We start from the raw sequence: 25,213 nt of genomic DNA, 5'->3' as shown, positions 1-25,213 counted from the left end.
CCTCTTCTTTTTATAACAGTCTGCAAACATCTGGGGATGAGGAGAAAAGTTGCTCAAGTTTAGGAATAGGAATGTTGTCCCATTCTTGTCTAATAAATGCTTCTAGTTGCTCAACTGTCTTAGGTCTTCTTTGTCGCATCTTCCTCTTTATGATGCGCCAAATGTTTTCTATGGGTGAAAGATCTCGACTGCAGGCTGGCTATTTCAGTACCCAGATCCTTCTTCTCCGCAGCCATGATGTTGTAATTGATGCAGTATATGGTCTGGCATTGTCATGTTGGAAAATAAAAGGTCTTCATTGAAAGAGACATCGTCTGGATGGGAGAATATGTTGTTCTAGAACTTGGATATACCTTTCAGCATTGACTGCCCATGCCACACACACTCATTCAACCCCATACCATCAGAGATGCAGGTTTCTAAACTAAGCGCTGATAACAACTTGGGTTGTCTTTGTCCTCTTTGGTCCGGATGACATGGTGTCCCAGTTTTCCAAAACGAACTTCAAATTTTGATTCGTCTGAGCACAGAACAGTTTTTCACTTTGCCTCAGTCCATTTTAAATGAGCCTTGGCCCAGAGAATATGCCTGCGCTTCTGGATCATGTTTAGATATGGCTTCTTGTTTGACCTATAGCGTTTTAGCCGGCTACGGCGAATGGCACGGTGGATAGTGCTCACCGACAATGTTTTCTGGAAGTATTCCTGAGCCCATGTTGTGATTTCCATTACAGTATTCCTGTATGGTATGCAGTGCCATCTAAGTGCCTAAAGATCACGGGCATCCAGTATGGTTTTCTGGCCTTGACCCTTACGCACAGAGATTGTTCCAGATTCTCTGAATCTTTGGATGATTTTATGCACTGTAGATGATGATAACTTCAAACTCTTTGCAATTTTTCTCTGAGAAACTCTTTTCTGATATGTCTCCACTATTTTTCCCCACAGCATTGGGGGAATTGGTTATCCTCTGCCCATCATGACTTCTGAGAGACACTGCCACTCTGAGAGGCTCTTTATATACCCAATCATGTTGCCAATAGACCTAATGAGTTGCAGATTGGTCCTCCAGCTGTTCCTTATGTACATTTAACATTTCTGGCCTCTTATTGCTACCTGTCCCAACTTTTTTAGATTGTGTAGCTCTCATGAAATCCAAAATGAGCCAATATTTGGCATGACATTTCAAAATTCCTCACTTTCAGCATTTTATGTTATCTTTATTCTATTGTGAATAAAATATAAGTTTATGAGAATTGTAAGTTATTGCATTCCTTTTTTTATTCACAATTTGTACAGTGTCCCAATTTTTTTGGAATCGGGTTTGTAAATAAAATGCATATATATATATATATATATATATATATATATATATATATATATATATATATATATATATATATATATATATATATATATATATATTTTTTTTTTATGAGTTGTTTGCTTACACACTGCAGATGCATGATGTTAAACAGGCCTCACTATGAAAACTGAAAAGTTGGGCAGAATATAAAAGAACAAAATTTTTTTTCAAAAAGAAAAAGGAAAACACTCCCAAGAATGCATGTTTCGATATGAATAAAACTGAGGTTATTTTGTTGTGTTTGTTCGCTGTAGTGTCAAAACAGGTTAACAAGAATATTGTGTTAGTGCATATGAAGCAATCAACACACAATATGTTTAAAGATGGATTTTTACTCCAAATTATTCCCATGCGAATCTTTGATTATTCCCAATCCAAACAATGCTCAGATGGAGCCCAGAAAGCAGTATGTTTGAATATCACAGCAGTATTTTATGTGAACGGTTAAAAACATAAATATGAAGAGTTAAAAAAATTAGTAAACGTGTTAGAAGAAACAACATGTAAGAAAATGGATGAGTGGCACTTAAATTATTTAGAATTATATAACGGTGATAGCCAATATCGATTTTGGTTTATGTAAGGATACTTTAATGATTTCAAGAAGTATATGTAATAAAAGTATTATAATTTATTAAAAGTATAATTTAATATTGTGTTTAATATTTGGTTTATGTAAGACTCATGATTTCAATAAATATATTTAATAAAAGTATCATAATTTATTAAAAGTATTATTTAATGTTGGGTTTAATATTTGGTTTATGTAAGGCTATTGTAATTATTTCAAGAAATATATTTAATACAATTATAATTTATTAATAATATAATGTATTATTGTTTGTTAAATCATACTGTGTTCCTTGTATCAAAAAACACTTGGGTAATTAAATAAAAAATTAAAAGCATAATTCAATATTGTTTGTTAAATCGCGCTCATGTACACTAAATCACACTTAATAATAAAAAAACACTGTTAAAAGGTTAAATGTTCATTAAAGGTAATAATAATTTATTGAATCATAAAAAGTAAAAATAAAAACAATATAAAACATAGCTACTAAAAAATATGAAATTTTTAGTTTGTTTATCTGCATTTCATATGGCATCTAACACATCAGAAAAAATAAGAATGTGTTGTTAAATTATTGACATATTTACTTAAAATCTCAGGGGGATTTACATCGAAAAGGGTTCAGCTTATTAAAAAGACTGGGAACCAGTCAGTGGGACAGTGCTGACACTAAAACACTAAATACAAACGAGCCACTTATTCAAATGCAATAGGATTCCTCTATATCAAATCAAAAGGTGTGTGAAATGATGCAGATATGATGATGAGATCACAACAAAGTCAATGCAATTGTCAATGAGTATGTAAGAGGATGAAATATGTTGCAATCACTGCAGCACATCAAAACTCACCACAATGCAGTAAATATATGAGACGGGTGGTGCCATGCATTTGGGGTAGATGGAGGATGAAATGGATGATTTATAATGGTTGACAATGATTACTGCTGATCACAAAGCTTTGATTTCAGTGGAAGGAGTGAATGGAAACATGACATATCCTTTGCCCCAACACAATCAACTTAAGGGCAAGACCGACACAGTGGCTGGAACAGTACAGGTGACAATCTGTTAGCTTTGTTAAAAGAAGTCTTTTCACAATCAACAAATTACTGTGGACATTTTAGAAATGCCGTTATGTGTTCGGTCATCATTCTCGTCGGCCACATGCAAATAAGATACTTAGGTTTTGTGAAGAATTAAAAGGAAATGTTAAAGCACAGAAGCACCTGCTTGACACCACAGCTCCCAACTAGAATTTTAAAAGGCCAGAAAGAGAGAAAAGATTAAGAAAAAAAGGCATAATAGACAATAGGCTTCCCATCCCTTGTGAAAAAGAAGTGTGCCTAATTGTATTAAATGTGCGTTTCAAACTTTAAATCTATATATATAAAAAATATATATAAAAATCTGTACTTACAGATAATATGAAAGAATATCAATATTAATATAATTTTAATTAAATAAAGGGCCACTTAAGTGTACTTAAATAGAGTACATTTTCCCTTTTCACTGTTTAACACACTTGAGAACACTTTTAAAAAATGCACTGTAATGAGGTCAAATTAAATGTTTTACTTGTTATTTGTTTACATGAAAAGGTAATGCATTTTAAATGTACTATATTTAAGCATCATTACAGATGTTTTAAACATATAATATATTTTGATTATTTATTTTAAAATGTATGTATTTAAATACATGACATACAAATATATTTTGGTACTATAAATGCAATAAATATTTCAAAGACAACATAAATAATTATGTAAAAATTACACAAAAATATGTACTTAAGTGAGTTCACCCAAATCTTATCCCATAATTTACCCTCAAGCCATCCTGGGTGTATATGACTTTCTTCTTTCAGACAAACCCAATCAGTTATATTAAAAAATATCCTGGCTCTTCCAAGCTTTATAATGGGAGTGAATGATAACTAAGATTTTGAAGCTCAAAAAGCACATCCATACATCATAAAAGTTATCCATACAGCACCAGGGGGTTAATAAAGGCACACTGAAGCAAAGAGATGCGTTTTTGTAAGACAAATATCCATATTTATAACTTTATAAACTATAATCACAACGGCCGTATGAAAGTCTAGTTCCGGTGGAAGAGTGACCTCTGACCCGACGCATGACCTGGGATGTAAGAGTAGTGTAAGCTGAGGTGAGAGAAGACGAACTATCGCAATGCTCTCTAGGTTGGGCGCTGAAATGACCCTTCTTGGAACAGACTCAGAAATTTGTTTCACTAGAACGGACTCTGGAATTTCTCTCACTGGAAAGGACTCGGGAATTTGTTTCACTGGAACGGACTCTGGAATTTCGCTTACTGGAACTGACTCAGGAATTGCTCTCACTGGAATGGACTTGGGAATTTCTCTCACTGGAACAGACTTGGGAATTTCTCTCACTGGAACAGACTTGGGAATTTCTTTCACTGGAAGCATTGTGACCATTTGCACTGGCAGTGCTGTGATCCTTGGAGCAGAGATCTTTGTCAATGGAACGGACTCAAGAACATTACAGATCCATTTAAATGTTTTCTGCTCATATTTTTTTGAATTTCTGCGAAACCTGATAATTTATGTTAAAGGTCCTGTTCTTCGCGATCCCATCTTTCAAACTTTAGTTAGTGTGTAATGTTGCTGTTAGAGCATAAATAATACCTGTAAAATTATAAAGTTCAAATTTTCAATGCCAACGAGATATTTTATTTAACAGAAGTTCCCTTTCAAAGCCTACAGCGAACGGCCGGTTTGGACTACTTCCTGCTGTAATGACGTAACTAGAACAGTTTGTTGACTAACCCTCTGCCCACAAGAATACGCAAAATAGGGGGCGGGATCTTGTTGCTCTCCCACGTGAAGAAGAGCGCACATTGAGCACGTGCATCTCCTTGTTATGGTAAGAGGCGTGACCTTTCCGGCCACATGCGCTAAGCTGCTGTCCAATCACAATACGGGAACAGCTGGCTCAATCAGAACTCGTTATGTGTTTCTGAAGGAGGGACTTCGTAGAACAAGGAAATCATCAGCCCGTTTTTAGGACAGAGAAAACAGCGGTATACAGATTAGTAAATTGTGTGAAAAATACAGTTTTTTTTACACACGCGAAACATGGACTCACATTTTATTTGTCTAATTCATGACCGGTATTTTGTTTTGCTCTATCCTCTGCACTTCTGCATTCATCAATACTTTGTGTCTCCCACTGGAACTCGACTCGAGTACAGCCATTACCGGAAGCCATTGATTATAGTTAATAAAGTTATAAATATGGATATCAACTTCACTTCAGAAGGCCTTTATTAACCCCCTGGAGCCATATGGATTACTTTTATGATGGATAGATGGATGGATGGATGGATGGATGGATGGATGGATGGATGGATGGATGGATGGATGGATGGATGGATGGATGGATGGATGGATAGATGCACTTTTTTGGGCTTCAAAATCTAAGGTACTATTCACTCCCATTATAAAGCTTTGAAGAGGCAGGATATTTTTTAATATAACTCTGATTGTGTTTGGCTGAAAGAAGGTCATATACACCTTGGATGGCTTGAGGGTAAGTAAATTATGGGATAATTAAAATTTTTGGGTGAACTAACTCTTTAAGTTTAACTAACTGAATTTGATATAAATAAAATAAAAATAAAATACTTTTTCATTTAATTGCAAATAACATGCAATTAAGTGTGTTTTTCACAAGGGATATCCAGGTAAGCATGGGTACCTGTAGCTGCTTCAGTGTCGGTTGACCACAGGATCGAGCCCTGATGCACTCCGTATAGCGTAATTGTATAGGATGTGTCGGGGCTGAGCCCAGACATCCATAAACTACGTGCATCACCAGACACCGAAAGGTTCTGTCTTTCTGGACCACCTGCTGAATTTGCAACTTCAATCACAAAACTGTCAAAGGCAGGGCCATCCTCGTTGGTCCAGGACACATTGAAACTATCCCAAGATACATCAGACACACTCAGACTGCCAATCTGGGGCTTCTGCTCCTCTGACAGACAAAGAAATCAGAAATGAGTTACTGTGACTGAAATTAATTACATTTGCATAATGAAATGAGCTCTTGCCAGTACCGCTGGCATAAACACAATGACAGATACAGATAAAACAGTTAATAAATGGAATGAAATGATATGAATGAAGACATGAAGCACTGAGATGGTGTTCATTCACGTTGAGAAACAATAGTCAGAGTGATCAGATAAAACAAAAACATTTAGATTTGTTTCATGCCATAATCCTAAGGGATGTTTCTCATGAACAGCACAGGAACAATTCTGCAAGTGTTTTGTGGCACTAGCGGTAGGATCACATCTCAGGTATTACCTAAAATATTTAGATTGATTGGAGAAAGTAATCTTTAAATAATATTTCATATACACTCCCATTGAAAAGTTTCTGGTCGGTAAGATTTTTTACATTTTATTTTGCGTCTCTTGTAGTCCCAAAGACTGCATTTATTTGATCAGAAATAATTTAAAAGATACAATAAGAAATATATTTGTTACATTATTTATTCATCTTTGTTAATAAAAATACAACTTGCCATGTTTTATGGTTGTGTTCTTTATTATTTTAAATGAATCTTTCTAAAAAAAAAATTCGTACAATAATCGCAATATATCGTATCGTAATCCCTGTATCGTGTGATACGTATTGTATTGCCAGATTCTTGGCAATACACAGCCCTAATATATATGTGGGTGATTCATGTTTGCTTACAGTGCAATAACTAATGTTAACAAATCCACTTTTTGATTTTAATAATGTATTAGTAAATGCTGAAATTAAAGTATTGTTCAGTCTTAGTTAAAGTAGAAAACTAATGAAACCTTGCTGCAAAGTATTACCAAACCAACTATAGCAGTATATCAATGTAAATAAAATTCACTGATACTGTATAATGCATCCTTGCTGAATAAAAGCATATATTTCTTACATTTGTTCTAATATCATAAACATAATTTCTTTTGAACTTTTGAATGGTAGTGTACAACTAAATACTTAACATGTAGCAGACGCATTTCTGCAGCAGACGCATTTCAATTACATTCTGAGGAGACGAACTAGAATTTATTATAAGTGTCTGAACTGCATTCATGATAGCTGAGTCCACACACACCAAAGCCCAGAGCAAATTTCAATCAATCGTGTGGTTCCTGGATGTGAACCCAAATATTTTTTAAACCAGCCAAATTAACTGTGATGCCAAAAGGACTTGGGTTTGATCTAAACACTAGTGCAAAGCCAGTTATTTTACGCCTGCAGAAATGCTCCAAGATAAATGACATTTGTAGAATTGTGAATGTTGGCTTTATGGCAGATGACAGATGACTGTGCTTTCTGAAGCTGATGTCCATGTACCTGTCTTGACGTGAACATTGATTGGTTGAGATTTTTCGCCCTCCTTCATCCCATACAAAGTAATCTCATAATGCATGCCAGCGGTCAGCCCATCAACGTGGACCTGTCTGGCTTCTCCAGATACGTCGATAATGTGGTCTTTAGACTTATTCGACGTTGAGTTCAGCTCAATGATGAAGCTATCAAAGCCTCCTTCTGGAGCTGACCAAGATAGCCTCAAACCATTTCTGCTCACATCTGCAACTTTTAGGTCACTTGGAGGCCCTTGACTTGGGCCCTCAAGTTCATCACCTGAGGCTTCAGCTTTAAAATCTTCTGTTAAAAATGTGGAGGTAGAGACTGATGGCTGAGCCTCCTTATGGAGGCGTGGTAGCATTGTCGAAACACTTTTTACGGTCAAAGCAACAACATCAGGAGAGGTAGACTTTGGTGCTAGAGGAAAGTACATTCAGTGCATTTAAGATTAAAGACGAGAAAGAATTAGAAGTGATTTTCCTGTGAAAACAAGAGGTTAACAAGTCATTGACTAAGCGCACAATTAAAGGGGTCATGACATGAAAAATCTAATTTGCCTTGATCTTTTGACATATAAGAGGTTTTTATGGCATTAAAACATCATGCCAAGTTTCATAGCTTAAAACATCCTCCTCATTTATAAACAAAGCATTTATTTAGTCAAGAACGGCTTGTTTTGATCATGTGGGATCTGTGATATGCCTGCCTTTAGAGCAAGACATCGACGAATAGTTATACATCATCGCACCATAGGCCCCGTCCACTGGCGTTCAGTCGTGCCTACACTGGATGCGATTGTCATGTCAAAAACAAATAGAAGTCATTATAACAACTGACGCTGTGTCTACACTGATACATAGAAACAGTTCAGTTCCCATTCAGTCAGTCACTTACGACGGCCTGTCAGAGACCGACGAATAGGAATCTTGCTAGAGAAGCCAATCTACTTTGAGTGTAACTAAATGACTTCGCTGGGTGGCCAGCCACCCCCTCAACTCCTTAGCGAAAACTTAATAATAATAAAACTTAGTATTGGAACACACCTGCTTCTCATTATATACCTGTGCTGTGAGGCAAAGCAGTTGGTCCAATATTTGGATGCCAATGTGCATTGGCTCATTTAGTTACGCTTGAAATAGATTGGCTTCTTTAGAGGGATTCCCATTTATTGGTCTCTGATGTGGCTTCTCCGTCCCCTCCTTCAAGTAACAAGGGTTACATATGTAACCGATACATTTCTGACGTACACACTGTGTTTGAGTCTGCCAACAACAGGACAAAAGGAAGAGTGAAAGATTTGTTCTCGTTAACATGTCAAAGTCCTGGTTTGTGTGACTCTGTACAGACTTCACAAGTTCAGAAGTAGATGATTTATTTTAACGCTGTCCCGGATCCTGTCAGAGGATTATATGTTTGTTCAGAGCATTTTGTTTTGTAAAGGAGGCACAGTGTAAAGTTCACAGAGAAACTTTTGTTGACAGATGGAGCAGTTAATGTATTGGATCTGATATCAGTTCAATCACAAACTGTAAGTGAATGATTTCATAATGCTCTCTCTGTAATTTTATATTGATAATGCTTTCAAAACACTTACTCGCATGCAATGGGAATGACGTTAGCAAATTATAACAGTGGCGTTACTAAGAAGCCTTAAAGGAGCCGTTCCTTAAAAACTGATCATTTCAGAATGAAGGTTGAAAATATTAGTTTTTTTTTGCATATATATATATATATATATATATATATATATATATATATATATATATATATATATATATATATATATATATATATATATATTTGTTTTGATTTTTGGGAGCAAAATGTTTTAAGTCAACCTCAAAGAACATATTAAAAAAAAATTAAACTCATGTCGTGACCCCTTTAAAATATTACTATATTCACTTGAAACATACCATTAATCTCCTATTTATCCTTAGAAGTGTTTCTTTGATTTACTTTATAAATAACTGTAAAATAATTTCTATTGAAATCTCAAAAGTATATTTTATAATTCTTTATGAATTAACATTATGATGGTCAATCATATTACAGATAATTCTAAGGGAATTCCCCCTTATTTCTCGATCTGCACTGAGATTTGAGACACACTGCATGCACTAAATGTTAATTCACATGCAAATAATGTTACCAGTCTTGAGTTATTGAAATCTGCATGCATGTATCTGAAAACATCTGGCATTAATGGCTATGATGAACCATTAATTATTGAAGTTTCCAAGTAGTCCACCAGAGTGGAAGTACATGGGACACTTCAGACTGATGGATAATCCATGCAGACCTCGAGATGTTTTAAGGAAACGGCATGCATGAAGTCAAATCAGAAAAGTTAAACAATATTCTGTACTAATCGGTCTCGTCATGCATTTTCACCATACAGTTTAGATTGTTATGAGCATTAACTGTTTTCTCCACCGCAAGACCTTTTGTGGATATTCTTGTCATATCCAGACACTAGGGCTGGGTGATATACAGAATATTTGCAATATATATATATATATATATATGAAAAACAAAAATAAGAGTTAGAGTTCAATGCCAGAATCAATATTTACTGACTCATGAAAGTCATCATATTATATTTTTATGTATTTATGTAATTTTTATGTAGCAAATATTTGGTTAATTTAAATATTTGAATAAACAAATAAATGTTATTTTAGATAAATATTGAATAATAAATAAACAAATGTGGACTAAATTACCAAAAATGTATAAAAATATGTATTGCGTACTCTTATTAATTTTTTTATTTATCCAGATAAATATTAAATAGAGTAAAAAGAGTGAAAAATATAAAAATAATATATATATATATATATATATATATATATATATATATATACACATATATATTATTGTATATATATATATATATATATATATATATATATATATATATATATATATATATATATATACATACTTTTTTATATTTCTCACTCTTTTTACTCTATTCATTATTTATCTTGACATTTACTTATGACTATGTAGTTGGTATTGATGAGAATAGCCATGATTTTAACAATCACTGAAGCCAATTAAATTTGTATTATTTCATATTTGCTAAATTAACATTTATTTATTCCATATTTACTTTAAATAATAATATTTACTGAAATATTTAAATTAACCAAATTTTTTTTCTTTTGCTGTATCACCCAGCCCAAATATGCATCCATATCCTGATGCATTATCAGCATGCACATTTTTTGCTCTACCATTTGACGTATGGGAGCAGTTCGTACATCATGCAAAATGTGTCATTCCACCCTGAAACCTATGAAACCAAACATTTCTTAAAGCTCCAATGGCACAAAATCAAACAGATGTCTTGAAACCTAAAGATAGTTTATACCTGTAACTGCCACTGCTTCTAGTAGTGAAGATCTTTGGTTATTGGATATTCCATAAAGCTTTACTTGGTACTCAGTGGAAGCTCTTAGACCACTGATTTTAGTGCCATTCACCTCCCCATTGAGATGAACCTCCATGTTCCATTTCCCTGAGAAATCTTTAAGTTCTACAGTGTAACTATCATAGCCAATGTGCATATTTGATTCCCAAGTAAGATCAAATCCATCGGATGTGACATTGAACACGGTCAAGGTGCCGGTCGGATCCTCGTATCCGCTCCCAGAGAATGGGCTCTCTGAGTTGTCCAGAGGCACAAAGCTAATGACATTGTCGTCTGTGCCTTTGGCTGAACCGAGCTCAGGAAATGTGTTCGCTAGATAAAAAGTGAAAGATGCTACAAGAAAAAGACAAAACATTTTAAATTGGGCAACAACGGATGAAACCTCATGTCAACAGCATGATAACCAATGCAAACATCTTCATTCAAGACTAAATATGATTGAATATCATCTAGACAGATATACATAACATAAATTACACAACACAATACATTTCCTGAAAGTGAAAATGCTGCGTGATGTCACAAAACCGCAAATAATCGGACCATATTTGAGGTTTAATATACAGCTGAGTGGAGAGAGATTTGAGTTCAGGCACATTCAGATTCTGTCACGTGTTGCTTTATGGTGTGGCAGCTGGTTTAGACACAGTGTTATTTAGTTAAGACTGGAAACATTCTTCACGCAAATGTACAAATGCAAACAACACTGTAAAAAAAAAAAATGAATGTCTTCAATTGAAAATTTTCTAGTGACTGAACAATCTAAATTTTTAGTTGGCCAAATTGAATTTCTGTGAAATTATGAAATTTAATTAACATACATTCAATTTGACAAACTAAAAAATGTAGATGTCACTAGAATTTTTTGTTTTTGTTTACAGTGATTGCACTACAACAAGTATGCAGATCTGTTGAACCCTATTTAATATATTGTTGCTCTGCACTGGGGGTGGCAATAAAGTTTCTGTCATGTGTGTTATGATTCTATCCACCTTATTTTTCAATGCAGATTTGCTAAAGTAAGTTATTTTCTGTGAATATGAAGTGAATTGAATCAACACTGAACTGGCTCAACGTAAACTAGATGAGTAAAGATAATTGAGACAAACTTTGATGTTGGCTTGACAAAGCTGTATAAAAGTTTGAACGTTTTAAAAGCTTTAAATTTAATGAAGTGGAAAGACCTGAATTACTATCATGAATTAACATGTTAGCATTTTTAAACCCATTGATAGCATTAATAAACATTTTGCTAGCATAATTTATCATGTTGTTACCATTTTTCTCCACACATTGCTAGCATGAATTGGCATTGTGCTAGCATGATTTAACATGTTAAAGGGGGGGGGGGGGGGGGGGGGTGAAATGCTGTTTTATGCATACTAAGCTTTTTCCACTGTTAAAGACTTGGATTCCCATCCTAAACATAGACAAAGTTTCAAAAACTAATGTTGGACGTTTGATGGAGTATTTCTGTCCATGTTCAAGTTCTGTTATGTTCAAGAGTTTTTTTTCGAGTTTGGGTCAGCTTGATGTTAATAGAGCGGAAGGTCCTTGTACGGGCTCTTCTCCCGGTAGGGTGCGCACGCGCGTGACTAGAGCGAGAGAGGAAATGCATGCCCATAAACACTCTCTCAGGTGCAGATTCAGTCGTCGGTTATAGTCAGCGCCGCGCTCCACTTTATTCCTTTGGGTGACGTCGAGCGACTTCAACGCTTCAGCACAGCATTCCGGGAAGGCAGCGCTGCATTTGAACCGATTTAAACGCAGAAATGACGGGAAGCGGCAAAACATTGCTTCAGTCATGTCGCAAAGTGGATTTCCACGGTCACTGCTGTCAGGACTTTACCAAATCATACCAAAGAAGTGTGTTTTTGACGGAGCGGCCCCAGCGATAAAGGTTCGGTCCTGCTTTGGAAGCAGCCGGTGAGTAAAACTGCTTCAAAAGTCTGCTATTGGCTCGTCACGTGCAGAAAACATCAGTAAACGGCACGATCGCGTGCTTCATCATTCGAATGCGCTAACGGTTACTCCATTGTTATTCTATGAATGCCGTTACACTAGTCTGATGTGCAAAACCGTTTTGCTTGCTTCTGCTAAGATTTAGTTGCATACAATAGTCCATAAACCGAATCATGTCCTCATAAACTGCGAGTAAACACACATAAATGTTGACAGGCCATTAAATACAGTACATACCACAGAGACGGACGTCCTGCTGTTGCTGTTTCTCCTGTTCAATTTATTTCAGCCTCCGAATGATTCTGGATCATATATCTATTAGCTGAGATCGATAGCGATGGGTTTCTCCACGCTTGAGGACGTCACCGCTTTGTTCGCACTCGTCATTCTCTCGCTCCGCCCACACGATACGCCTCTAGGCGCTCGGTTTTTTCTAGCCTAAATTTATTTTATAAATATAATAAAACTAAAGACTTTTCGGTGATATGAAGGATGCAATACTACTCTATAGGTGCTCAAGATTGACATGAGATTGACTGAAACTGAGTGTTTCACCCCCCCTTTAAATGATTTTGAATTGATTAATAAGTCGCTAGCATGATTTAGCATGTTTTATCATGAATTAACATTTTGCAATCATGATGTAAAATGTTGCTAGCATGATTAAACAAGTTGTTTGCATGTTTTAACATTGCTAGCATTATTTAACATGTTGCTATCATGAATTAGCATGTTGTTAATATGATTTATCATGTTTTAGCATGAATTAAGATTTTGCAATCATGATTTAACATGTTGCTAGCATGTGTTAACATATTGCTAACATGAATTAGCATTTTGCTAGCATGATTTAACATGTGGTTTGCATGTTTTAACTTTATTAACATGAATTACCACATTGGTAGTATGAATTAGCAAGTTGGTAACATGATTTAACATGTTTTTGGCATTGAATGAACATTTTGCAATCAATGATTTGCATGATTTGCATTTACATGTTGCTCGCATGTTTTAACATATTTCTAACACGAATTAGCATGTTTTAACATATTGCTAGCATTTTTAACACATTCAAAAATAAGGTGGATAAACATGCCAACTTTACCAAGTAGAGAAAACTGACAGCAAAGGAAAACATTAATGCATGCTAAAGCAATCCTTGCAATGCTGAGAATTGCACTGACACATTTTGGAATGATTCACAAATTAAACGTATCTAGAAGTGTTCTTGCATTGAGTAAAGTATGTTTCATGCCTAAAACCGATGATTTTTTATTTTTTTGGGGGAAAAACATGCATAAAAAGGTAAGTCTTAGCAATCTGCGGTCCACACCTGCAATCAGAACAATTCCATTATCACGTTGCAAAAGCAAATAAAAAGTAAGGAAGCCCTCACCTGTGGATGCGGTCACAGTGGCTGGAGCACTTCTTCTCCGTCCACGTTCTGCCACGAGGGTGACGGTGTAGCGCATGCCAGGGGTCAAGCCACTCAGCTTATGGGTGGTTGCAGTGGCAGGCAGCTCCAGTTCTTCCCGTTGGCCGTCGGCAGAGACAAACATTAGCCTGTAGGTGGAGATCTTGGCCCTGGGCCTCTTCCAGACCAGCTCCAGCGTGGTTTCAGTGGAGTCTCGCACTTCCAGGTCTCGTGGTGGATCCAGATCTATGTGGGTGGGGGTTCAAAATTACAGCACAGAAGACTCGTTCATGCCAGGAAACTGCTGCTGTAATCTTTCAAGAAGAGCAAAGAGATAAAGACTGGTCTGTCATTATCTACTCACTCTCTCATGTGATTCCAAACCTGTGTGACTTTTTAGTTTGAAGAATCTTTGTTCGTGTTCCGTATCTCGGTATAAAGTTATTTTGACATAATATCGTATTTCGACATAACAAATTATTTTGAGATATTAAGTTATTACAACATAACTTATTTTAACATAACATCTCGTTATTTCAAAGATAAGTCATTATTTCGACATAATATCTTAGTTAGACAACTCGTTACTTCGAGATATTAAATTATTTCAACATAACTTATTTTAACATAATAGCTCATTATTTCAATATAATAACTTGTTATTTATTACTTTGACATAAAACGGGGACATTCTAAGCCACATTGAGCGTTTTCTTATAATTCTTATAATTTCCTGTAGCTCAACCAGTCTGCTTTCCTGTAGCTCAACCAGTAGAGCGTGGCACTAGCAACGCCAAGGTCATGGGTTCGATTCCCAGGGAAAGCAAGAACTGACAATGATGTAAAAATGTGTACATTGAATGCAATGTAAGTCGCTTTGGATAAAAGCGTCTGCCAAAATGCATAAATGTAAATGTAAAATGTAAATAATTTTGTATGAGAGGGAAATGTTTAATGAGTAATTAACCATGTTACATTCATATTCTGGGTTTATCAGATTTTTTGTGCATACTACATTTTATCAATATGATGTTTACTGAGTTAGTAAACATTAGCGCATTGGCGCATTAGAGGCATTGGCGCAATAACTTGCACTGCATGTGAAAAAGCACAAAAAGCACATATTAATGCCTTATTCTGCATGAACATATTCTACAATCCCTAATTTTACCCAATATCTTTTTAACAATTTAACAACTACCAAATTAACTATTAATAAGCAGTAATTTATAAAAAGAGTTTGAGGCAAAAGTCATAGTTAATAGTGAGAATTGGACCCTAATCAAAAGTGACCAAATTTTTTTGTAACATTATGTATGCTTCTCTTTATAGTCACTTTTGATCCGTTGAATGCACCCTTGCAGAATAAAAGTATCACTCTCTTTAAAATAAATGAAAACAAATGATACTGATCCCAAACCTGTGAAGCTCATATAAAGAGAAGTGATCTCACCGGTCAGTGCATTGGTGGTGGCCGGCTCACTCTCTCTCTCATTCTGAACGGCTGTGACTCCAATGCCGTACTCCGTTCCAGGCTTCAGACCTATGGCACACATAATCCGTTAATCCAGAAGATGAAACTCTAAACTGATGCATTTACAAGCAGGGAACAACACTTAAAACAAGACAAAATATCTGCCAATGTGGTCAGAGACAACCTTGTTTTCCCTATGAGTTAAGTTTATTTTTCTTACTCCATTGACAGATATTTGTCATGTATAAACTCATAATTTTTTTATATAAAACAAGAGTTAATATCTTCAGTCATTTGACATCTCAAGTAAATGTATCTTGATTTATGAATGTTTTTATATTTGCACTGGAAAATAATGCAAAAAATAAATTGCTGTTTTTTTGGCAATGTAACTAGTAAAGAGAATGCAGTTCTCAGAGACAGATCGATCAAAGTGTCGGTTTTACCTGTAATCGTGGCCCATGTTGTGTCTCCTGCTCTTCTAGGGAACATGTCTTCACCATGAGCACCTCCTGCGATCGGGCCGTATTTAATGCGGTATCCGTCGTTGGATGAGCGGCTGTTTTTCCATTCCACCGTGATGCTGTTTTCAGTCTGATCAACAGCTTTGAGGTCACTGGGGGCATCCAGACCTGGGACACACAGAAACCAATAAAACATTTGTTTAGCTATTAGAGTTAAGTGGCCGTTAGGGCTGTGCAATTTAGCGAAATTACAGAAATATTGCAAATGTACATATCGCAATGGCTCGCAATATATGAATGATTTTAATAGGCTTCAACATTATAAAAAAGTGTACGTTTAGGCTGACGCATATAGCAGAGAATAGACTGAGCACACAACTGTTACTTATGTGACATGCTTGACGTTAAAGCCGTTGTCCGTAACTTTTTTGTGTTCAAGATTTACAAAAATGATATAATGAGAAGGTACAACATGAATCCATTTTCCAAACTGTGTTTTTGTCTTACCCTGAATCATTATGGTACACTTATAATAAGTGTTTATATTGGGACTATTTCAGCCCAGACTGGTAGGTACCGCTGTGGCGGAGTACAGTCCATGCGTGATCCGCCATAGACATAAACAGAGAGAAGTAGCTCCGGCTGCAATGTTCTTCTGCAAGATGCATGCAGTTCTGTTTATTAACCACTAGAGTGCAAAAAGTTACGGACTGCAGCTTTAAAAAGAGTTAAGTGCAATCATTTGCGAAAAACAAAGTATTGCGCTGTCTCCTGTCTGACACACACACCGAAACATGCACACAAGCCGCCTCTCAGAAAGCATGTGATCCCTTCAGTTCTGTTTCGTGTCTTGTTACACACTCAAACTGTCAAATACACACAGTTATGTCAAAATGGCAGTCTTGACGAGTATTCATGTAAACACAGTCGGTTATGCTCTAAGTAAATGATATGAGTTGGGGAAAGAAATGTGTCTATTTGTGACATATATTTTTGCTAAAACGCTGCTGGTCATTTTCCTAGAAAGAATGTGAAACACATATATGTTATCATTCTCAGTTTTTAAATTTTTTTTAAATATAATTTTAAATCGATTTTACACACTAATAGCAATATCGTATCGCATATCGACTAAATCGTATTATTTAAAGGTATTGCATATCACATTTTTCTTCAATATTGCACAGCCCTGGCCGTCTTTATATATATAATTTATAAATAAGCTGAATATTTCATTTGTAGAGTGCTCGTACCTGTGGTGAAGCGTTCACTGATGGGCTCGCTGGTCACATCTCCCTTTCTAGAACTGAGAGACACTCTGTATTCAGTGTCGGGCTTCAGGTCCTCCAGGCTGTACTGTGTGTCTTTGGCCGAGAGGTTGACATCACGATGGACTAACGGGTCTGTGCTTGGCCCGTACGACACCCTGAACCCGTCCACCTGAGCGACGGGCCTGGACCAGGAGATCACTGCTGACCTGTCAGTCACATCGCTAACATCAATCTGTCCTGGAGAATCGATTCCTACAGCAAAAGGAGGGATATATGGTTAAACTTGCAATTATTTTCAGTTGAAAACTTATTTAAATTGCATTCAACTTTATTTGTCACCAAGATAAAGTAATATATCTCAAATGCTCGATTTTCTATTTCGTCACAAAATGTAAGTATATTATTGCCCAGCTATTTATATAATAGTTAGAATTCAAGGTATTATATTTAGAAAAACTCTCTGCTTCGTGACTGTTTATATTGTTGCCAAAATACAAACCGTATTATTGCACAGCTCTATATAAACATGCTCTAGGATAACTTGCACACTGCAGTTTAATTTGTCGTGTTAAGGGTTAATTAATAAACGAAACAATAAACTTGTCAATGCCTACAAAATTTTTTCAAGCAGTAAATATGCACTGGGAGCACATTTCACCCTAAATGGATTGACCACACCATGATAGATATCTCCAGATCTGGAAATCTGAGCACTTTTACAGGCAGTAAAACGTGGAAATACACTAACTACTGTCAGAAATCAGGGGCCTTTTGAAACCAAAACACGCCTTATTGGCTGTTATCGTGGATTGCATGTGTGCAAAGGCTGTAAATGTCAAGCCAGACACATGGATCTTCCAAATTTCTCACGGTCGAGCACTGAATTGGGCTGTTAAAGCTCTGCTGGCCAGCCCACGCTGGATGTTTCATATGGTTAAATGATGGCCCCTATTCTTCTTGGCCTTTTCAAACAGCAGGCCTTCAAATTCTTTAGTGCTGAGCTAGTTTCACCTTCGACCTCCGACACTTTAGAGCCGTTTCACAGATGTAGATTAAGCCATGGTCTCCAGTCAATTACAGCATGGATCAAACGAGACGCTTCAACACTTACATCAATACTGAAATGGGACTGACACAGACAATAAGCAAGAGGCTTTCTTTAGAGAAGGTGCATTACTTGTAACGACAGTCGAGCTTGTTTCAGGTCCTCTGGTTTTGTTCTTTATGACAGACAAAGTGACTTCATATTCCTGTCCTGGCCCGAGTCCTGGTTGCTCAAAGTTGGTCTGGGAAGGTGTCAGATTGTTCACGATCTTTCCGTTTTCTTCCTTCTGTTTCGGAGAAGACAGAAGAACATGTATTTTGCGTCATTTAGTCTTGATTATTTTTGCACCTGTAACCTGTAAAATCAGTCAAACATTTTTGCCACATCTGCCAATGTCCAGTAACTTCAGAGAATTTACTGGCTATAAATAAAGTTTTTTTTTACCAACCATGAGACGGTTTCTGCAAAAATGTTGAAATCAAATTTAACATTAAAAACACAGACAGGAGCAGTTTTATTAGGCTGCTGTCACTTTAAGAATGAATGCACGGATCTAATATACTGATAGATGTGTTTACTTTCTTTACTGTTTACATTTAGTTAAGACATAACTAACTAAGTTTACTAGAATACTTGGTATTTTTTGACATACTGTAGCTATGAGCAAATTTGTCCACTTAAAGGGTTAGTTCACTCAAAAATGAAAATTCTGTCATTAATTCCTCACCCTCATGTCGTTCGACACCCGTAAGACCTTTTGTTCATCTTCAGACACAGATGAAGATATTAGTGTTGAAATCCGATGGCTCAGAAAGGCCTTCATTGACACCAATGTCATTTCCTCTCTCAAGACCCATAAAGGCACTAAAGACGTCGATACAAAGCCCTTCTCACTACAGCGGCTCTACAATCATTTTATGAAGCAAAGAGAACAGTTTTTGTGCGCAAATAAAAAAAAAATCTAAATAATGACTTTATTCAACTTTAATCTTGTCTTCTGTCTGGACCTCTGACGTGAACTCACGAAGCTTTAGGTCTTGGCGTAGTGCTCAAAATCTTGCTAAAGTGTGCTTTTCCTGGATGTCCGAGCACCGGCTCTACGTCATATTCTTGAGCATGCGTCATGTTGCTTTATGAGTTCACGTCAGAGTTCCACAAAGAAGAACCAATCTAGTGAGATGGGCTTTGTAGCGACGTCTTTCGTGCCTTTTATGGGTCTTGAGAGAGGAAATGCCATTGTTGCCAGTGAAAGCCTTTCTGAGCCATCGGATTTCAACAAAAATTTGCGCACTGTCTGCGATTCGGCTTTCTGGGCAAGCACTTCAGATGTTTGCTCAACCAAAACTTTCCACACAACGTCTCCTTTCAAGGCTCCTTTCGAGTCATCTAGAATATTATCAATGCTAAATCTTTCATGATGATGCAGCACTGGCTTGTCAACTGTCCTGAGCGTTGTGCAGGTTTGTTCCCATTCATGCATTGTTAGAATTCATAAAGCCAACTGGCGAGTGACACGGTTTCATATACTCGCCAACATCGCCATTTGGTGCTTGGTGAGAGTTCATTTTAAGCTCTGGTTGAAAACCACTGAACTTGATGACCTCAATGCTAACAGACACGTACAAAAAATTTCCAACTGTGATTTCTCCGAGTCTATATTTATACCCCTATTACTGGCAGTCATAATATGACAGAGAAAACGTGTCATGCTTTTAAAAGTTGTTAGTTTCCTAAATGCTGGTGGCATTAAACAACAGAAATTAAAGTGAGCACTAAGTTTAAACATCTGGGTTTTCTGGAGCATCATTAAAGTGAGTCTTAATGGAGACTTTATGGTTCAAGGATGGTTCTTTTAATGGCTCCTTAAATGAGTATATGAGCTCATGGCCGCCTGTAGCTCTGACTCAAATGGAGAAAATGCCCCTTCACATCACTACTAATGAACAGTGATTAAATTGTCCATTACTCTGTTTTAAATACGAGCGAGTGACTCTGAAACAAGCCGCATGACCGTGTAACCCTGGCACCTAGGAATAAACCGCTGTGTGAACATCTTAACGCAGTAAATCCGTTGACCTAAAGGTTGACATGTTATGTTCTACCAGCTGGTACAGAAATAAATTTTTACTATTAGTTTTACTGGAAGTTATTAAAACGATCAGCGTTTCAGGTTTTTAGCATCCATTTCAACACTTTTCTTGCACTCTGATTCATAAAATGTGGCTTCAAAATGTTTTCATGCCTAGGGAATGTGCTTTCTTAAAGTTAATGAAACTGATCTAAACACCTTTGCCTAGTAAGGCATCAAAAATATAGATTTGTGGTGTATTTTTTGACTCAAATTAATTTAGCTTTTTGTAGTCTGAAGAAATAAATGACTAGAAAAAAGTCTTCAACACTGTCTCCCATTGACACTAACCGTGTTGCGAAAGATGAGCTCCCAGCCGTCGAATGTTAAGTTCAGCTTGTCCCACAAAACTTCAACAGATGTATCAGTGATGGATTTGAACTTCAGGCCCTCAGGCTGCGGTAGATCTGTAGGGAAAGAGCACAATAATCATGATCTTCTTGACTAAAGTATATTATTAGTGTTCAGTGCCTGGATATAAGAGGTTTACCTGTGTAAATGTATAGTGGCTCTATGGCTTACTTCCTAATGCTCTCTGGACAGATTTGCATGTGCAATAAAAGGTTTGACCAACTTTACAGTCTGTGTTAAAGACTTTCTGGGTTTATAAGGGCTTCTCAATTAACTATTATCATTATGCACTTCACTTCAAATTGTTTCAAACTTTTGCTATAATTTATGAACTGTAAGTTGCTTTGAATAAAAGAATCAACTAAATGACAATAGAAAGAGGAAGTGTTTAGTAAACCTGTTTAGTGACAAGAGTGGCATGGAAAATTACAAACTAAAAGCAGTACACCAAATACTATCATGATACGTAGAACGTAAATAAATTATCATTTAAATAACATGTATATCTTTTTTATATTAAACATTACATTAATAAGAAAATAAGAATACAATTTTTATTTTGATGATATACTGATGAGAACTTGGTTGAGAGGAATTACAAACAATTATTAATTAATTAACTATGGAATTTAACTATTAATTGTTATTATTCATAACTTCATTAAATTTGTTAAAAATTACTTTCATAATATAAACCATTATTAGATAATTAATTATGGAATTCAATTGTTAATAAATATGTGATTGTAATTGCTGCCCATTCTTGGCCAGGACACTCACGTGAAAGATAATTTTAATCTCAGAGAGATTATCCTGGTTAAATAAAGGTCAAATAAAAAATAAAAATAAAGTATTGTTAAATTATCAATTACAATTATTAAAATAAAATATTAATTGTATTATATTATTTAATATAATTAATAATATTAAATAATATTATTATTGTATTATTATTAATAACATTTATTAAAAGAAAAATAACTAAACATAAAAAAATTATAATAATTTATAACGATAAAATGTATCATTTATAATGATAAAAACATTTACAGTCCAAAAAAGACAATTTTCTAATTTTTATTTCTTCAATAATTACTGTATTTTGATTTTTAGAGGAAATTATGCAATTTCATGACATTTACTTTTTTATTTTTTATTTTCCTTTATAATTATTTTTTTTATCTTGTTTTAAGGATTCAGATTTTTTTTTTTTTTGTATGGGAAAAATAAACTAGTTATTAGTATTATTGGCTAGATTATGGTCCTTTCACCTGGTATTAAGATTCAGACACCTGGATAAGTTTTGGTTGATCAGAGGGAGATGTAGATGAGGTAGACATAGTCCCGTTTACACCTGGTGTTTTACCCCAGGTTATCTCTTTTGTCCACTTTTGACCACTTCTGTCCTGATTTCTTTGAGTGGAGGGTCTATGGGCAGGTAAATGTTTTTATTTTTTCCGATTTTTCCCTATTAATGAACAAAATAAGATCAATTTACATGTGAATGTGTCGGTGACGATGAAAAAACACATGGAGAGCAGCAGCTTTAGTTTCTGCTCTGACAGCTGAAGACCACCAAATGCTGTGAGTGTGTGTTAGAAATCAGGAATGGTGAGAGAACACTGTGCTCGGTATGTTTTTCTTCTTCAAACCAAACTTGGATCTTCAACCAAAAAAGTTTAAATCCCGTCTGGCTAGCACGCTTCCCAAAATGTTGACGCATTAGGTCAGTAGGCGGAAAGTAAAGGCTCTTTTGTGGCTGTTTGACACAACGGACCACATGAGCATTTACACTACAAAAACAATGCATTTTGGACTACCTCTGGAAGTGGTCGAAAGTGGACAAGATCAAAAAGTTTCAGACCTAAATGCATCTTAATACCAGGTTTTAACTGGGCCTTAGTTATGAGAATACTGAATTGCAAGAGACCACATTTGGATTATTATAAATATTGTTTAACTGAATAGATTGTTTTATATATTTGCCAATATATGTATTAATTCCAGGTTTTTACAGTGTTTGCATGGGTGTGTAATGTTGACCAGGGTGTGTGGACGTACGTGTGGCCACTCTGGCACTGACTGGAACGCTCTTCTTGTTGTTGAGGACGGCATAAACGTTGATCAGGTACTCAATCCCAGGCTCCAGTTCAGAGACGGTAGCAGATGTACGATCTCCAGGCACTCGGAAGTCAAACTGTAGGCCGCCTGGTGAAGTCGGGATGTACGTGACTAAAAACTCTGTCACCAGCATGTCGTTCTTCCATGTGAGGTTCACCTTTTCCGTGGTTACATCTGTGACGGTCAGGTCTTCCGGTGGTGAGACTGGGAAAGATATTAAGACTCATTAATGCCACAGATGTTGAGAGACTGAACAACCTTTAGTGCCAAGTGGTAGGAAAATTGTCAGTGTCTCCACTGTGGGGACTGGGAAACATCCAATCAAACTATGGAGTGGTTTCAATTAAACTCCAGTGACTAAATTAACTTTTGTTTCTTATTAATGGCTGTTTTTGACCTCCACAATTAATGGACCTCTATTTAAATCTAATGGATTTTACATGCACACATATGGTATTAGTCAAGAAATGAGTTTGCTGTCAAAGTATAAAAATCTAGCATGCTCAGCACTCTTTTCTGCAATAAGCTGGATCTAAAATAGTGTTATGTAATAATTGACCTTCATTCTGTCATTTATTCCTGCCCACATATTGTTCCAAACACACGTGACTTTAGACAGATGTTAGGAAGAGGCATTTACATTTAATTTCAGTGGTTATTTGCAGAAAATCTTCCTCCACCATAGTTCCTGAAACTTGTTTTTGTACATTAAAAAATGGCATGTCAAGATGCATCATACCACATCAATTAAATCTAACATGACCTAAAACACCACTGGTTCTCTTGTGATCATCGGCTCCAAGCCAACATTTTTTATTTGATTATGTCTTAATTAAGTCGATAATTTTTTTTATTTGAATGTCCTCGTAGACAATCACGACACCTTGGACAAAGACACCACATGCCAGTTTCCAAGTCAATCGGACTGACTGTTGTGTTTTATAGCGCCACCAAGTGGCCAGACGCTGCATAATTTTTCACACAACCACAGACCGAGGCCATACATTGGTGTACCGAGTTTGGTGAAATTATCTTATTCTGTTAAAAGAGGGAAAGATAGCCATTTTATTAAAAGTGGCCAAGCCCACTTTAAATGTTCAAATTCCCACTTCAGAATAGAAAATATCGAATAGATTTTTTTTTATATATATACTTTTTTGATAATTATTGACAATCAGACTCCTAAGAATCTTTCTGCACTGGTTTGGTTCCAATCGGGTAAAAAAAATTGGACCAGCTAGCAAAATTAGGTCTTTCGAAAAATCCAAAAAACCCAGAATTTAGACGATTGAATCGAAATGTGCATTTATCCAAGGATAAAACACTTGAGCCTGTGACAAACGGTTTAGGAATTATGAGTCATTACATACTTTTAAATGCTGTAAAATCACTACACCAGGGCGAGCCTGGTGTATGGATAGGGTGGGCACTGCCATCCCTCAAAGTTTCAAATCTCTACAATTTACAGTTTGGTCTGCTCCTAGAAATGAGAATCATTGCCTTAGCAACTAGTTTAATTAAAAAGCTTAAGTATTTTATATTTTATTTTATTCCGATTAACATTTATTTTATTTTTAAGATTTTTAAGGTTTTAGTTAACAACAAAATAGACATAAAAAAAGAAAAGAAAAACGCAACGAAATTACTTTAAACAGAATTATTAAACTTAATTTCAAGCACAAAACTCCTTGAATACAGTCAATTTTTTTTTGTATTATGGGTCTTGGATCATTCTGATGAACACTCAATAAAAAAAATGTATTTATAAAAAATTTGTTTTGGGTCAAAATGACCCGAGGCATGGAGGAGCAGAAAATATAATAATAAAAATTAATAATAATAATAATAATAAATAGAACATCTGCTATTATAACAATCACCTTCTGAGCAATCGTCGCCAATGTAGCCTTCATCACAAACACACTGGCCGTCCACACATTGGCCCGCTCCATTGCATTCGTTCGGGCAGCTTCTTTCCCCACAGGCATCTCCAATGAATCCCTCGTCACACACACATTTTCCGTTTACGCAGCGCCCGCGGTTGTTGCAGTTTCCTGGGCAGGTGGGTACAGAGCAGTCCTTGCCCACAAAACCTTCCTGGCAAACACACCCGCCCTCCACGCAGCGTCCACGGCCGAGGCAGTCATTGAGACACTTCTTCTGACCGCAGTCCTCTCCGGTGAAGCCTTCGTC

General features: G+C 36.0%; 2 protein-coding genes across 3 annotated transcripts in view; one reads left to right on the top strand and one right to left on the bottom strand.

Moving 5' to 3' along the window:
- crybb3 (crystallin, beta B3) overlaps window positions 1-25,213 on the top strand; it is a 783,391-nt gene that overhangs the window by 265,774 nt on the left and 492,404 nt on the right. The window lies entirely within an intron of this gene.
- Window positions 1-25,213, bottom strand: part of tnca (tenascin Ca) — a 117,929-nt gene that overhangs the window by 22,315 nt on the left and 70,401 nt on the right. The window contains exons 6-16 of the mRNA XM_067439634.1: window positions 24,901-25,213; window positions 22,961-23,224; window positions 20,840-20,955; window positions 18,553-18,706; window positions 17,358-17,627; window positions 16,087-16,272; window positions 15,620-15,709; window positions 14,149-14,412; window positions 10,731-11,123; window positions 7,337-7,768; window positions 5,685-5,963 (exon numbers count right to left, since the gene is read on the bottom strand). The exon at window positions 24,901-25,213 is cut by the window's right edge and continues 1,001 nt beyond it. Coding sequence (XP_067295735.1) covers window positions 5,685-5,963; window positions 7,337-7,768; window positions 10,731-11,123; window positions 14,149-14,412; window positions 15,620-15,709; window positions 16,087-16,272; window positions 17,358-17,627; window positions 18,553-18,706; window positions 20,840-20,955; window positions 22,961-23,224; window positions 24,901-25,213 — 2,761 coding nt within the window. The remainder of the gene's footprint in view (window positions 1-5,684; window positions 5,964-7,336; window positions 7,769-10,730; window positions 11,124-14,148; window positions 14,413-15,619; window positions 15,710-16,086; window positions 16,273-17,357; window positions 17,628-18,552; window positions 18,707-20,839; window positions 20,956-22,960; window positions 23,225-24,900) is intronic.

Source organism: Pseudorasbora parva, chromosome 3, assembly GCF_024679245.1.
Source record: "Pseudorasbora parva isolate DD20220531a chromosome 3, ASM2467924v1, whole genome shotgun sequence".
Classification (NCBI taxonomy): domain Eukaryota; kingdom Metazoa; phylum Chordata; class Actinopteri; order Cypriniformes; family Gobionidae; genus Pseudorasbora; species Pseudorasbora parva.
The sequence above is the reverse complement of the archived record's forward strand: the minus strand, read 5'-3'. Positions and strand labels throughout refer to the sequence as shown.